The sequence below is a fragment of the Medicago sativa genome, chromosome 7 (assembly GCF_051527215.1).
Source record: "Medicago sativa cultivar Bolivia chromosome 7, Bolivia_mono, whole genome shotgun sequence".
NCBI classification, from domain to species: domain Eukaryota; kingdom Viridiplantae; phylum Streptophyta; class Magnoliopsida; order Fabales; family Fabaceae; genus Medicago; species Medicago sativa.
In genome coordinates this window covers 32,330,929-32,346,857 of record NC_140755.1, presented here as the reverse complement: position 1 = coordinate 32,346,857, position 15,929 = coordinate 32,330,929, and the positions used below count along the sequence as shown (strand labels likewise).

The 15,929-nt window shown below is 33.9% G+C and overlaps 2 protein-coding genes and 1 long non-coding RNA gene across 3 annotated transcripts; 2 read left to right on the top strand and 1 right to left on the bottom strand.

Moving 5' to 3' along the window:
• The first annotated feature begins 1,617 nt into the window (after positions 1–1,617).
• Positions 1,618–4,951, top strand: LOC146905688 (transcription/mRNA export factor). The gene is made up of 5 exons (XM_085724305.1): positions 1,618–1,781; positions 1,864–1,948; positions 2,716–2,810; positions 4,288–4,364; positions 4,591–4,951. Coding segments are annotated over exons 1-5 (333 nt in total). The 5' UTR covers positions 1,618–1,779; the 3' UTR covers positions 4,665–4,951.
• Positions 4,952–7,328: 2,377 nt separating this feature from the next.
• LOC146905687 (FBD-associated F-box protein At5g56370-like) lies at positions 7,329–10,191 on the bottom strand. Its single transcript, XM_085728608.1, has 5 exons — positions 9,458–10,191; positions 8,604–8,803; positions 8,387–8,515; positions 8,006–8,281; positions 7,329–7,534 (listed from the first exon to the last, which is right to left on the bottom strand). The coding sequence occupies exons 1-5, from the start codon at positions 9,981–9,983 to the stop codon at positions 7,466–7,468; spliced, it is 1,200 nt and encodes a 399-aa protein (XP_085584734.1). The 5' UTR covers positions 9,984–10,191; the 3' UTR covers positions 7,329–7,465.
• A 2,021-nt stretch (positions 10,192–12,212) lies between these two features.
• Positions 12,213–13,235, top strand: LOC146905686 (uncharacterized). Its single transcript, XR_015018018.1, has 2 exons — positions 12,213–12,629; positions 12,867–13,235. It is a non-coding gene; the product is annotated as an uncharacterized LOC146905686 (long non-coding RNA).
• Positions 13,236–15,929: the final 2,694 nt, after the last annotated feature.

Sequence of the window (15,929 nt, the reverse complement as noted above, 5' to 3'; positions counted from 1 at the left end):
CGTGACAAGTTCAAATCAGTGCTACAATTAATTAAGTTTGTTTTCCTTGAAAAAAAAATTAATTAGTTGTTTGGGATTTCAATTAAAATTCAATGAAGCAATACAACCTACAATGACACACTCTAGTCGGTGGATAACAATCTTGGGTATGTTTGGATGGAGGATCTAGGAGGGAAAGAGATGAGACTTGAGTTACTTGAGTTGATTTATTTTTCATTTTTAAATTATGGACATTAACATATTAACATGACAAACAACCATATAATACTTCCATCATACTTAATTTATTTTAGGAAAATATGTTATATAATCTGTAATTTAAAAAAGAAAAGTAAACTTTCATCTCCCTTTCTCTTCTAAACCTTCAATCCAAACACACCCTTAATAGAAGAAAAGCGAGTTAGATGAAGGACTTTTTTTTTTTTTGTTAAGTAGCCTAGTGGCTAGAGCTTAAACAATTAAATGTGGAGAGGAGAAGTGGGGTGTCCGGGGTTCGAACCCAGACCCCTGCATAAAATATGCATTGTCCATACCTACTGAGCTAAGATCACGGGGACGATGAAGGTCTTATTTAATCAGGTGCTTTTGTACATATGTACCGTATAAATCCTTATAGCATCTTTGTAGCAAAGCACATATTAGCTTATAAATTTTAAATTCATATGACTAAAAAAATATATGTTTGATATTTTTATTTTTTTTATGAGCTTATAACTTACTTTTAACACTTGTAAATAAAAACTTATTTTTAATAGCTTATAACATTTTTTTATAAGCTATTTCAAGTAATTTATAACTTATCATTTTTTTTTTCTCTCAACTTCACTCATGTTATTTTAATTGCTGGTCATGATCATAACTTACACTCTTATGCTACTGACATCCTTCATATTAGAGATGTTTTGCATGGAAATAGAAATAAATCATTGGTGCATGTTCTTAGGGAACAAAATATGTGTGCAGATTTTATGGCTAAAGAAGGATCACATGCAAAGTGTTCTGCTCACTGGAACTGCCCTCCGCCTGACATGAAATCTCTTATCCTGAGAGATAAGCTTGAAACTTAATTTCGAATCTTACTTTCTTTCTTTTTCTTTTTCTTTAGCCTCGTTACATTGTAACACTATCAAAAAAAATTGAACAAAAATAAATATTGATCAAATATATTATAATTTTTATTTCATATTTAAAAATTAGTTAAGTCGTTAGTAAGTTATTTTTTTTTATCAAACTCTACGAATTTAACCAAATAACTTATTCTTATCAATTTTCAATATGTTATATGTTTCTTTTTTGAGGTGAATTGTTTATAAGTTATTGGCTATGTTAAGTTATCAAAAGTATCTACTTCTTTTCATAGGAGGAAAAAAAAAACCATTTATTTTTGGCTAATGTTAACTTGTGCCCTCAAGGCACATGTTAAGATACTCATTATAGAAATACACATATCAAAAGGCGTGCATTCAACTTCTTAAAAGTTGTTATATTGTGTTTTCCAATGCAAAATTGCTCTATTTAGGTTGCTTAACATGTGCCCTAAGGGCACAAGTTAACATGACCCTTTATTTTTTTTATCAACTTGCTTCGTTAAAACCATGTTTCATAAAAAAAAAAAAAAAATGATTTTCTGAAGAAAAATAGGAAAAGAAAACGGTAAAAGAAAAGAAAAGAAAAGAAAGGAATACTTTCACTCTAGTTGCATCGATCGTTTGAAAGAGAGAAAGACGAAACAGGGCATACAGTGCGTTGTGCAATCCTTCAACAACAATCCTTTTAAACATGTGAGCATCTCAAATGTTTCGTTCGTTTAGAAATTTTGTTTTCACGTAATTGATTTTTGTTATTTGTTTAATCATTTTTAAGGAAGCCAAAATCATCAGTGAATCGACCCCCAACACCTGATGTTGTCGAAAGAGAACCCACTTTTCAGGAACTCATCAATATCAAGGTTTGTTTCGATTTACTTATTTGAGCTTATTTATTGCCATAGTGAGTTATGAAACTCAAACACGGACCCTAGAAATGACACTGGCACAAATGTGTCATGTCGTGTCATGTTAGATATATGAACACGTGTTGGACACTGAACACACATTTGATTAGAAGTGTTGGTGCTACAGAGTTTGTGAGACTTGGGAGTCTCATAAGCTGACTCCAGTTTATTTCTATAAGTTCTCTAAGGCTCTGTTTGGTAAACCCAAGAAAAGAGCTTTTAGCTCTTAGCTTATAAGCTCATTTGACAAAAGATAGCTTATGGAAACGGCTTATGGCTTATCCTGAAACAAATTGACTTTATTTTATCTTGTGTAATAGAAAGAACTAGCTTATTCATGACTATGGGTATGTTTGAATTGAATTATCTACTACTGGCACAAGCACTTCTGAGACTGTTTGGGAGCAATGAAGCTCGGACACAATACGAGTATCGGATACGACGCGTATCCGACACGGCGATATGTCATCCAAATTGGGAGATATCGCTTATATGAAAACAACTTATGACATGTTCACATGATGTTTTTAGCTTATTTTCATAAGTTCTTCAAGATATCTTATGAAAACAGCTTATATCTTATACCAAAACAGTTTGACTTTATTTTATCTTGTGCAATAGAAATAGGTTATTCATAAGTGCTTATGCTATAAGTTGCAAATTAAGCTGTTTATCGAAACAGGGCCTAAATCTGGTTTTTTGTTTTTTTGACTGTTTGATAGTTTATTGAGACTGGAGAGAAAGAGAGATTGATGGAACTTTTGAGGGAAAGACTTGTGGATTGTGGTTGGAAGGATGAAATGAAAGCTATCTGCAGGTTTTTATTTTATTTCATTGTTAATTCTATTCTGGATTTTTACTGTATCAAGGCATTTGGAAGAAAATAATCTGTGGTTTCAAGTTTATTTGTTATATTATAAATTCAAGAGTTTAATGGACATACACTATCAGTGTAAATCAGTCTTACACTTGCATTGAAAGGGTGGCCTCCACTTTTCCGTATCATACATCAATTTTAAAACAATACAATATGTCAATCGCTGATGGAGAAAAATAGTGGTTTGTTAAAATTCTGGTACGCTATAGTGCTATAGCACCGCTGTTGCCTCCAATTGCCGACATGTTGCACTAAATTGCTTATTATGGATTAACTCCCCCCTTTAGTTTATTTTTCATATTGTATTTTTAGACAAAGATATGAAAGGTTCACCAACCGTGGGCACTGTAAGCAAGGCATTAGGACGCTTTTTGCGTTAAGAAACTAAATAATGGTTTGCCATATCAAATAACTAAACTTATCTTTTTCCATTCACAAATGAAACTATAACTGTACCACTGCCATATCATGTTCAAGTCATTTTTGTGTTGTACTGTCTTAGCGAAGATGCATCTCAGTCCAACGTGTATAGCCATATCTCTGTAGTCAATAGCAGTAGTGGCAACCGCAATCACGGTAGTGTGCGACACAGTGGATGTCCAACGCTGCACAAAATGCTGTGGTGGAGAGGATGTGTTCAGCCATGGCACTGTGCTTGGCAGCAGAGTTGCGGAGGAATCACATAGAAGACGTGCCCAAAAGAGAAGATGATCGGAAAAGCCATATATGCCCTTGTTTTTTATCTTGAAAAGACAAAAATGCCTATGTTTTTTGGCTGTTTATAGTTATTGTTTTCAACCTTTTGAACCGTTAAGGGTTTTGACTTCTGTGATCTATCCTCTTCTATTCCACGACCTCTCCTCTCCAAAACTGCTACCTCTCCTATGCTCTATGCGACCTTTGCTGCCGTGCAATTCTGACGCGGCTGGTGCCGACTCTGGAGCGACCTTCTCTCTCCTGTTCTCTGCACGACCAGATTTGTTCTTCTCCCCTAGACTTTGGTGTAGCGGCCTTACCGCTTTGCTATCCGCCATATAATATAATGTCATGTTTTTCCTAATAAAGATGTGTTGTTTGACAGAAGGGATTTCTGATTAGTGAATTACTAATATAAGCTTGGTGTCTGCTTTTTGAGTTTAGTGTTAGGTTCAGTTGCATGAGCTTTAGTTGCCACTTAGATGTATCACAATAAGACCATGAATTTCTGGTGATATCGTATCCGAGAAATGTTATTAAGCAACATACTTTTTTCCTATCAGATATTCACAACTGCTGTACATTCATTTTTACTGTTTTATCTTCCCCTATTGTTGTGTTTCTCTGTTTGATTCCACCTTTTCCTCTTCAAACTCGGACACATCTCTTTTTGTGTAACTTCTCAAACTTGGAATTTATAATACTATTTTTCTTTCTACAGAGCCTTTGTAAAGAAGAAAGGGAGGAATAATGTTACCGTAGATGAACTTATACACGTAATTACTCCAAAGGGTCGAGGTATTATTAATTTCTTTTTTGAAATACTTCTGTTCTGTATATGGTAACTTGGTTGAAGTGGAATTCTGCATTTTATTTGTTCATGAATCTATTGAAAAATATTTTAAAAGCTGTTATATAGTTGAATATTATGTCTTTCAACATTAGAAACTGTACAACTGTATCGTGGCTTTAATTTTCTTTGCACCAAAACTTCCAACTAACTAGATAGAGAATTTCTCTGCAGCCTCGGTTCCTGATTCTGTAAAAGCTGAGCTGTTGCAAAGAATTCAGACATTTCTTGTTTCCGCTGCTCTCTAATGGCTTGATCGGCAATAATCTCACCGGCATTCTGTAAAGGTTAAGGGTTCGTGTTTGGATTGCAGTTGGAATTGCAGCAGCACTCTTTTCAACGACAAGTAACTGAGGGATGTTTTCTGGAAACTGAATTTGGTAGCATTGGAAAGTGTACTTTGCCAATTTTCCAAACATGCAAAGAACTGCACACACATTTGTACTAGATTTTGTGTTGCAGGGGTATGAATATGTGTTGTAAAACCATAACTCGTTGTCTCCTTATTAATTTGATAGGTCATCTTTTATCGAAATCAGTCAAACTATATATGTCTCTTTTCCCGGCTTTTATTTCAAGCTTCGTATAAAAATTGCTTCTGCATATCAAGTGTATCTTATTACACACAAGAAACCGATCTTGTTTCAACTCAATGTGATTTGTTTTTGGCCTTAACCCTCTAGTTTTTGGAGAAAAGGGACCATGGTCATCCGAAGTTTGGTTAAGAGGTAAGTAAAGTCGGACAAATGAACAAATGATTGTTTCAATTGTAATTCGAACTCGGATCCTCTTGTACCCAAGAAATGATTGCTTCTATTAAATCTCAATAACCATTTGAGACCAACCACTTACGGTCTATTTACTGTGAAAATAATTTTTGTTTTCATTTTGTAAATTTGTGTCTCTATCTCTCCAAATGAAAGAAATGGAGAAGAACATAAATGGAGAAGATCTTAACTCCTATTGAATCACTTTATAATTTTAATTATAATTTCTGCTCTCAAACATCAACCAAAATCCTCCTATTTTACTTCTTTGTTTTCTATTGGATAAAAACACAATGATGTTTGGATGGTTGATATTATAAACATGAACAGTTGCATTTTATGAACTACGTTCCTTCCACAGTTCCACTCCTTAATGTTTTTTTTTTTTTTTTTTTTTATAACGTGGAGCATTTGAAGCCTTTGAGGGTCACCAAAAGAATTTTAAAACTTGTTGATTATACTCTAATCTGAATGGCATTATGTGCAATATATCACACTTGTTAAAAAGAAAAACAAATTACCGTACTTTTATAAAGAAAAGGTGATTAAAAGTAATTATACGTGTTTATACAGAAACTAAACAAGACATGTAATAAGCTTAAGCGGAAAAAAAAAAATACTAGCTTAACTTCAGAAAAAAAAAACTGAAACTCAAGGAACTGAGAACAGAACAAAGCATAAGTAGACTAACTTAAAGTTTGAGGGCCTGTTTGGATTGGTTTATTTTTGAGCTTATGCAAAACATCTTATACAAATAAATTAATTTTTATATTTGTCAATGTAATTTATGGAAAAACATCTTATCAAGATACAATTTTCGTTAATGAGAACTTACGAATTTTCGTTAAAGAGAACATAGGAAATTTCCCTAAACAAATTTACCATGTTATATATAATGACTTTTTGTTAACTTAATGAAAGTTGTTTTTACTGTCAAAAGAAAGATAATAATGAAAGTTGTGTTTTCTAGACCATAAATTGTTGTGTAACTTCTTCAATGAGAATTACAGAAACTCATTCATTCACACAGTTCTTGGTGAATATTGATTTTATTCAATGAGACGGTTGCAATCTGAATTGAAACGATTGCAAGAGGTAACAACAATGGAAGCACTCAAATTTAAATCCCGATGCATCGTTGGATTTGAATTACATTCGCTACCCTACTCGCTACCCGGTGGGGAGAGAAGACGATTTTAATTTTGTTACACAGTGGAAATATGCTACAAAAAGCATGGATATCTAGAGAACAACTCTTATGTCAACATTGTAAATGCTGAAGATTTTGACAGTCTGAGAATCAAGTCGAACACTGAATAAACAGTATAGTTACATACAATAAACAGTCTGAGAATCAAGTCGTACAGTCTGAAGTATATGAATACTGAATAAACAGTATAGTTACATACAATAATAAAGAAAAAAGGAATCCACATTACTTTATGCAGGAATCATTTGCAGCAAGTTTGTTAACAGAAGAATAACCTAAACAATGAAGATCAGCAGGGCATGTAAAAGCCAAAAATCAATGACCTAGCAACAAATATGCTGGCCCTCCACTACGAAATCGAAACTGATTGTAGAAGCAGTTTTAGTCCAGACCAGTGATTTATTCCAAAGGATGGATGAACATCAACTATGGCAAGTTGGTCAATCACCAAAAGAAAGGGACTTAAAATTTATAAGGCTGACATACTGTACCGAATCCAGGTTCGGAAGGATCATAACATAATACTTTGTTGCATTGTAAGACAGGAACCAGAAACAAGGCAGGTACTAAGATTTTAGTTAACGAAAGGAACCAATGAGAAATCAGATCGTAAAAGAGTAGAGAACCAACCCTTCTAGCAGATATAAACAATCCGACATCAACGATCTGACTTCAGGCATCCTGAATTATGAATAGAGGTAACCAAGAGTTCTCATCTACATCAGATCTCAACGAAGATAATGAAAGTATTGCCTAAGTGAATCTCATATGGTAAAGAATCCCGGTTAAACATTGGTGTAGATGTACTTTTTTTTTGAAGAAGTTGGTGTAGATATACTTGTATACAGTTAATTGTATTAGAATGCGATTAGTAGTGCGCAATAAACGGACAAGGCAAGTATATGGAAAACTTGGTGAATATTAAAAACCAAAGGTCCAAAACACAAACCAACAAATAGGTATAATATAAAGTTAGCAAGAAATAAGTTTATACTTATAAAACAAAGTCGAAACCAACAAAAAAAAGTGAGGCTAGTTAGCATTGAACACAATTATAGCACACACACACACACTACATGATTATGCACTTTTCCTTTGATTTTCTGGGTATGCTGCTCACTTCTTGGTTTTCTTCGGCGCTCTACAAAAAAGAGATAAAGTTAGACGACAACACCATTATACAAATGCTGTTCATAAAAGAGATAAAGTTAGATGTTAACACCAGTAACACGGAAATTCTGCCGAACTCACTTCTGATCTAGACATGCACTTAGTGTCTACCTTATTCAACATGTTTTCTATTTATCTCTTAATAATACTAATTTAAAGGTCCTTCACTGACATTGCAAAAGTGACCAAGAAACCAAAAGCTTATCTGCCTATGCCTGCTACATTACCCTTTTCAAATTAACCGATTATTCATTCCTTATGCAGCAAAAAACTAATGTCAATAAACCAAATCTTCAAAAAGATCGTGCAAGTAAAAAGCTAAATCAATTAAGGATAATTTTTTTTAATTTGTGCACAAAGTTCATAAATCCAGCAAATCCAACAATCTCATGGTAGCAACTAATGAAACAAATGAGAGAATATAGAAACTACTACTACATACATAAATTGAAAGTTGACATGTTGCAGAAGCTCTTGAACACGAGGTTAATCGTCTTTCTATTTTGTACCGTTTCCCGAAGCACCAAATTGACATATTTTCTAAAACTGTTGAATTCTTTAGGATAAATTCTGCTAACATAATGTGATCATTCTGTAGGCCTGGAAATGCAAAGTCACGCATCGTACAAGTTTTAAGGTTTGATGAAAGGCAACCTGGAACAGATTTTGGATGGGACCAATTTGAAAGGAAACCTCCAATGTATGTGCCTTCTATGTGCTGTTAATAATACAAAAGAAATAAAATGATACATACTTGTATGTTAAGAAAAGAAACGGGAAAAAAAATTAAATCAAATATGATTGTTAAATTTAAGAAACAAACCTTAAAAAGGTCAAGATTTTGAAGCTTAGGACAAAGGTGCAGCACTCTTGTAACTATATCCCAATTATAGCAGAGCATCAAATGAGTCAAATTATGAAATGTAGGAAGGTCACAACCTCGATAATACAACTACATTATTTAAAAAAGAGAGTATTAAAAAATAAACAACACACTATTGATTTTCAATGGTATGCATGCATATAATAATCACACATACCCTGTGTAGTTTTATGCATAGAAACTCCGCATTTGAAACTGTTTCCATCGGAATATAGAAATCACAGTCGGTAATATCTGCTCTTTTCAACTTTGTTAAGGTTTCACCCCATTCTATGGAACAAGAAGTGGCATAGGTTATATCAAATAGTAGAAGATCTTCAAGATTTGGACAATTATCTGTAAGGAGTATAAGATCCAGGGATGTCAATGGGTACCCATGGGTACGGATAGCATGATACCCGTCCCCGCCCCGTTGGATAAATATAATACCCGTGTCCGCCCCATACCTTTGTGGGTACCCACTATACGGGTACCTGCGGGTATTGGAGTATCCATGGGTATTCATGGGTACCCATGAATTTTTGAATTTATTTATTTTTTGGTACAAATAATAACTTTTTTAATTACCAAAAAATTTCAACTTTTAAACATTCATACATCATCCATTCAAAATTTCATAAATCATACATAACCCATAAAAAATTCATGATTCTTACGTAATCCATAGGATATGTTTTATGATTTGAATGGAGTGGAAACATGAATTAAAAAAAATTCTAAATAAAAATAGGTTATCAATGAAGAATCTTAGGTGAGGGGTAAGATTTGCTTCAATAAGGTAACAACTTTAAGTAATAAGATAAGATGTGCAAGGATATTTTAGTAATTTATTTAATTTATTATCGGGTATGGGTACCCGTGGGTATGGGTACAATCAAATCCGTGTCTGTATCCATATAATAATGGATAGTCAAATACCCGTTTATTATACCCGTGGATACCCGTTTAGCTACCCGCCTGTGCCCGTGATGGATTTTACCCACGGGTACCCGTGGGCATGGGTATTTTTGCCACCCCTAATAAGATCAACTTCTTGTTGAAAGCGAATAACTTTCAAATGTAGGGTTTTGAGTGAGGGTAATGTTATGGGAGTATAATAAAACTCCTCACCCATATTGAGAAAACTGAGCTTAAGAACAACAAGGGTTTCACAGGTAAGGATAGAATAAGGCAGATGAGGGATCATTCTTTCCCAATCATGCATTCTTTCACAAGTAAGGATGAAACTGTGGATACATAATTGGGAAAAACGTGTATTTGCCTTCTGTTGTTTACCCGCAGCTTCCAGCGAGATCAAAACCGAGTAAACGAATTTGTCGAATAAGGAGTGTTTGTCTTCTTCCGCTTTGTCATTGACGAATTCCAATTCCACATCTGGAACGTAACACCATAGATGCTTCCATCTTTTGGAAAGAAGTGAAGTGAGAATGGCTTGTTTGGTTGGAAGAAAAGAGAGGATGTGAATCAGTATATCGTCTGGTAAATTGCTGATCCTATCTATCGCCACCGTTGCCGTTGAAGTTTCCGGCGAAGACATTCTGTTAAGATGGTGCGGTATTCTTGATCAAGGATTCTTTTCTTGCTTTTTTTTTTTCTTTTGTTTTTTTTTACCACAAAGCAAGAAAAGGTTTAGGGTTTTGCCGCTAGTATATAAGTATTTATATATAGGAGAAATTTGACCTTATTGCTTGCTTCTAAAGTCTTGCGTATTGGAAACTTGGCCTCCAAGCCAGAACTCGAGTAATATTGTAGTAAGTCTTTATCTTTTTTGTAATATTTATTTAAATAATTAATTAAAAATAATAATAAAATTCTAGGAACTATCTTACTACAATATTGAACATTATAAAAAGAATTTATTTTAACCTTAGTTACCAAAAATATTTGATCATGGTATATGACAAAATTGATATATGTTTTTATATACAGTTAAGAGCTATAGAAAATCGGATAAACAAGTGTTCGTCTTTCCGCTTGCAATAAATAAAGAGATTGTCTAGAATGTAGTTGGATTAGTTGTGGTTATATTTTAGCAATTCGATCGTGGATTGGCTGTCATGTCTATCAATCAGATTTCACTTTGATCCACCGACCAATATTACTTATCCCTCCCAAAGCTAAAAAACGATTATTGTAATTTTTGTTGTGAGGGAACTTACACCTTCAGATCGATCATTATCATTTATCCTTCACAATTGAGAACCATAATTTTGGATTGGTGCAATTACGTTCAATTCGGTGCAACATATGACAGAACTTGCAGAGGCTATACAATGATCAAGCATTATCACGATTACATGCAAAAATATAAATTTTGGTGTAAGTCCTTATACAAGTGTAGAGGAATCAACCGTGATGTTCACTATGGTTTTCTAGTTTGAACATTACAAAGGTTGGTGGAGTCTTTTTGTACGTTTCAAGGGTTCTCAATTAGATTGCTATTGTTTATGCATTTTGTTTCTTTCGTTTCTGTTGTCTTGCATGAATATGACGACAACCGATTTTTATCGACTAATGAATCGTCCACCATCGACCCTCATGTCCATTGTTCCTTCATTAATGCTTTAGAGAAATACATTTGTGCAAGCTCTTGAAAATGCATGTGTTATTCCTTTACATTGTTTTCTAAAACTGTGTTTAAAGGGAAATAGATTGTCCATCAAGGTCCCAAAATTAAGAATCATACAAAGATGGCTTGAATCATGTAAAAATAAATTTCATGGACTTTTGATCATGGCAAAGGGCAATACTCCTTTGAGTTTTCAAGATCTATGTAAAAAACTTATTAAAGTTTGGTCCCATGTATAAAAATGGGATAGGAAATCACTAGAAAAAGGTTACAATGAATTCTATTTTTAGAATAAAGTGGATCTAAATCGTGTATGGAGTGTTGGTACATGAAACTTGAAGCCAATTTTGCCGTGCTTATCGGCATGGACGAATGATTTCAAACAAGCCTAATTATCTGGAAAATATAAAAAATCCGGAGCCTAATTAAAATCTAAACAAGGGAGATTAGTCACTTTAGTCCCTGAATAGGAAAGAAGTCGTCATTTTAGTTCTGAATGCAGATAAATTGCAAAATAGTCCCTGAATGTAGACTCTGTTAGTCAATTTAGTCCCTGAATGCAGACTCTGTTAGTCAATTTAGTCCCTGAATGTAAACTCCGTTAGTCACTTTAGTCCTTGAAATTGACTAAGAGTCTACCTTCAAGGACTGTTTTGCAATTTCTCTCCATTCAAGGACTAAAGTGACTAATCTTTTCTCATTCAGGAACTGTTTTTAGACAAAGATATGAAAGGTTCACCAACCGTGGGCACTGTAAGCAAGGCATTAGGACGCTTTTTGCCTTAAGAAACTAAATAATGGTTTGCCATATCAAATAACTAAACTTATCTTTTTCTTATCTTTTTCCATTCACAAATGAAACTATAACTGTACCACTGCCATATCATGTTCAAGTCATTTTTGTGTTGTACTGTCTTATTGAAGATGCATCTCAGTCCAACATTTATAGCCATTTCTCTGCAGTCAATAGCAGTGGTGGCAACCGCAATCACGGCAGTGTGCGACACAGTGGAGGTCCAACGCTGCACAAAATGCTGTGGTGGAGAGGATATGTGTCCAGCCATAGCACTGTGCTTGGCGGCAGAGCTGCTGAGGAATCACATAGAAAACGTGCCCATATACCGCTATGCTATCCGCCATATAATATAATGTCATGTTTTTCCTAATAAGGATTTGTTGTCTGACAGAAGGGATTACTGATTAGTGAATTACTAATATAAGCTTGGTGTCTGCTTTTTGGATTTAGTGTTAGGTTCAGTTGCATGAGCTTTAGTTGCCACTTAGATGTATCACAATAAGACCATGAATACTCAAAATGAATTTCTGGTGATATTGTATCCGAGAAATGTTATTAAGCAACATAATTTTTTCCTATCAGATATTCACAACTGCTGTACATTCATTCTTACTGTTTTATCTGCCCCTATTGTTGTGTTTCTCTTTTTGATTCCACCTTTTCCTCTTCAAACTCAGACACATCTCTTTTTTTGTGTATCTTCTCCAAGTTGGAATTTATAATACTATTTTTCTTTCTACAGAGCCTTTGTAAAGAAGAAAGGGAGGAATAATGTACCGTAGATGAACTTATACACGTAATTACTCCAAAGGGTCGAGGTATTACTAATTTGTTTTTTGAAATACTTCTGTTCTGCATATTGATGCCATATGGTAACTTGGTTGAAGTGGAATTCTGCATTTTATTTGTTCATGAATCTATTGAAAAATATTTTAAAAGCTGTTATATAGTTGAATATTATGTCTTTCAACATTAGAAACTGTACAACTGTATCGTGGCTTTAATTTTCTTTGCACCAAAACTTCCAACTAACTAGCTAGAGAATTTCTCTGCAGCCTCAGTTCCTGATTCTGTAAAAGCTGAGCTGTTGCAAAGAATTCAGACATTTCTTGTCTCTGCTGCTCTCTAATGGCTTGATCGGCAGTAATCTCAGCAGCATTCTGTAAAGGATAAGGGTTCGTGTTTGGATTGCAGTTGGAATTGCGGCAGCACTCTTTACAACGACAAGTAACTGAGGGATGTTTTCTGAAAACTGAATTTGGAAGCATTGGAAATAGTACTTTGCCAATTTTCCAAACATGCAAAGATCTGCACACACATTTGTACTAGACAAGTAACTGAGTTATGCGTTGTAAAACCATAACTCTGACTCCTTCCTATATTAATTTGATAGTTCATCTTTTATCAAAATCAGTCAAACTATATATGCTCTTTTCCAATCTTTTATTTTAAGCTTTGGTACAAAATTTGCTTCTTCATATCAGGTTTATCTTATTACACAAGAAACCGATCTTGTTTCAACTCAATGTGATTTGTTTTTGGTCTTAACCATCTAGTTTTCGGAGGAAAGGGACCATGGTCATCCGAAGTTTGGTTAAGAGGTAAGTAAAGTCTGACAAATGAACAAATGGTTGTAAGTAATTCGAATTTGGATTCTCCCATACACACAATAAATGATTGCTTCTATTAAATCTCAATAACCATTTGAGACCAACCACTTAGGGTCTATTTATTGTGAAAATGTTTTTTGTTTTCATTTTTTAAAATTTGTGATTCGGATCTTTAATCTTTAAGAAGTTTAGTTTTTTCCTTTTTAGCATCACTTGTTTGATAGGCTCATGACTTCTATTGATCTTAAATTTGGAACAATGTTACTTCATTGTCTTAAATCAATCATATTATAGGCACTTGTTCTAGTAGAGAATCTTTAATTTAGTTGATGCTTGTTCAATTGAATCCAAACCAAGCACGTGATCAATGCTTAATTGTAAGGGAACCAAGTCCATGTTAATTTTCATGTATTGACTTCTTACTATTGAATCACTTTATGATTTTAATTATAATTTCTGCACTCAAACATCAACCAAAATCCTCCAATTTTACTGCTTTGTTTTCTATTGGATAAAAACACAATGATGTTTGGATGGTTGATATTATAAACATGAACAATTGCATTTTATGAACTATGTTGCTTCCACAGTTCCACTCCTTCATGTTCTTTTATAACGTAGTGGCATTGGTTTCCACAGTTTCACTCCATCATTTTGATGATCAAAGCTGACTTATAGTAGTGGCATTGGTTTCAAAGACAAACTTTGATGACAGAACAAAGCATAAGTAGACTAACTTAAAGTATAAGGGCAATTTTAGATTGGTTTATTTTTGAGCTTATGCAAATAAATAAACGTTTATATTATTCATAAGCTTGTCAATGTAATTTATGGAAAAAACATCTTATCAAGATACAATTTTTCGTTAATGAGAACTTATGAATTAACATAAAAGCTTATTTATTTGCATAAACTATTTTTTATAAGCTTAAAAATAAGTCAATCCAAACGAGACCTAAGTAGACTAACTTAAAGTAGTGGCATTGGTTTCAAATTTGATATGAAGCTTAAATTTTCCTGATGCTTAAATTTTCATTTTATTTAGTCTACTTATGCTTTGTAGACTAATTAAAGTAGTGTCCTTTGTAAGCAGTAAAAGGAATATTAAAGTAGTGTCTTTTGTTAATGAAAGTTGTTTTTACTGTCAAAAGAAAGATAATAATGAAAGTTGTTTCTTCTAGACTATCAATTGTTGAGTAACTCATTCATTCACACAGTTCTTGGTGAATATTGATTTTACTCAACGAGATGGTTGCAATCTGAAATGAAACGATGGCAAGAGGTAACAACAATGGAAGCAACTCAAATTTGAATACCAGCGTTGGATACGAATTACATTCACTCATATCCAAAAACCCTACTCGCTACCCGGTGGCGAGAGAAGACGATATTAATTTTGTTACACAGTGGAAATATGCTACAAAAAGCATGGATATCCAGAGAACAACTCTTATGTCAACAATGTAAATGCTGAAGATTTTGACAGTCTGAGAATCAAGTCGAAGAAGGAAATGTAACCTTGATTAAGGATTAAAACAACAGACTGTTGTCCTCGTGAGCTTGGCTCAGTTTGTAGGGACAATGCATAATATATGCAAGGTCCGGGATTATACCACCTAGAAGCAAATGAGGTATTCCCTTTTTCTGTTTCAAATTATGTAAGAACGCTGTCCTCAAATATGGAATTTGAGGTTAGGACATCTATCAAGTGATAGAATGAAGTACATGAATACTGAATAAACAGTATAGTTATACAATAATAAAGAAAAAAGGAATAAGTGTTTTTTCCTAATGTTCCTTTTACTACTCAAGCTTTGATCACCATATTTGTTCTATTATTAAAGTAGTGGCATTGGTTTCAAAGTCAAACTTTGATGATCAAAGCTGGAAAAACAAAAAATTAAGAGTGATCAGAACCTAGTAAGAACCCAAAAATAAAAATCTGAAACATGCAGAATCATTTGCAGCAAATTTGTTAACAGAAGCATAACCTAAACAATGAAGATCAGCAGGGCATGTAAAAGCCAAAAATCAATGACCTAGCAACAAATATGCTGGCCCTCCACTACGAAATCGAAACTGATTGTAGAAGCAGTTTTAGTCCAGACCAGTGATTTATTCCAAGGATGGATGAACATCAACTATGGCAAGTTGGTCAATCACCAAAAGAAAGGGACTTAAAATTTATAAGGCTGACATACTGTACCGAATCCAGGTTCGGAAGGATCATAACATAATACTTCGTTGCATTATACAACAGGAACCAGAAACAAGGCAGGTAGGTACTAAGATTTTAGTTAACGAAAGGAACCAATGAGAAATCAGATCGTAAAAGAGTACAGAACCAATCCTTCTAGCGTATATAGAAAGTCCGACATCAGCGATCTGACTTCAGGCATCCTGAATTATAGAGGTAACCAAAAGTTCTCATCTACATCAGATCTCAACTAGCTCAATGAAGATAATGAATTGCCTAAATGAATCTCATATGGTAGAGAATCTCGTGTA

Bases quoted from the DNA above. Each gene is read 5' to 3' on its own strand.
- LOC146905688 (XM_085724305.1), top strand. The intron at 2,811-4,287 runs GTTTTTATTTTA...TTCTTTCTACAG, and splicing joins GAAATGAAAGCTATCTGCAG to AGCCTTTGTAAAGAAGAAAG. The intron at 4,365-4,590 runs GTATTATTAATT...ATTTCTCTGCAG, and splicing joins AATTACTCCAAAGGGTCGAG to CCTCGGTTCCTGATTCTGTA.
- LOC146905687 (XM_085728608.1), bottom strand. From the start codon at position 9,983: ATGTCTTCGCCGGAAACTTCAACGGCAACGGTGGCGATAGATAGGATC. The intron at 8,804-9,457 runs GCAAAAATACCC...CATTGACATCCC, and splicing joins AGTTGATCTTATTAGGGGTG to TGGATCTTATACTCCTTACA. The intron at 8,516-8,603 runs GTATGTGTGATT...TAAATAATGTAG, and splicing joins TATGCATAAAACTACACAGG to TTGTATTATCGAGGTTGTGA.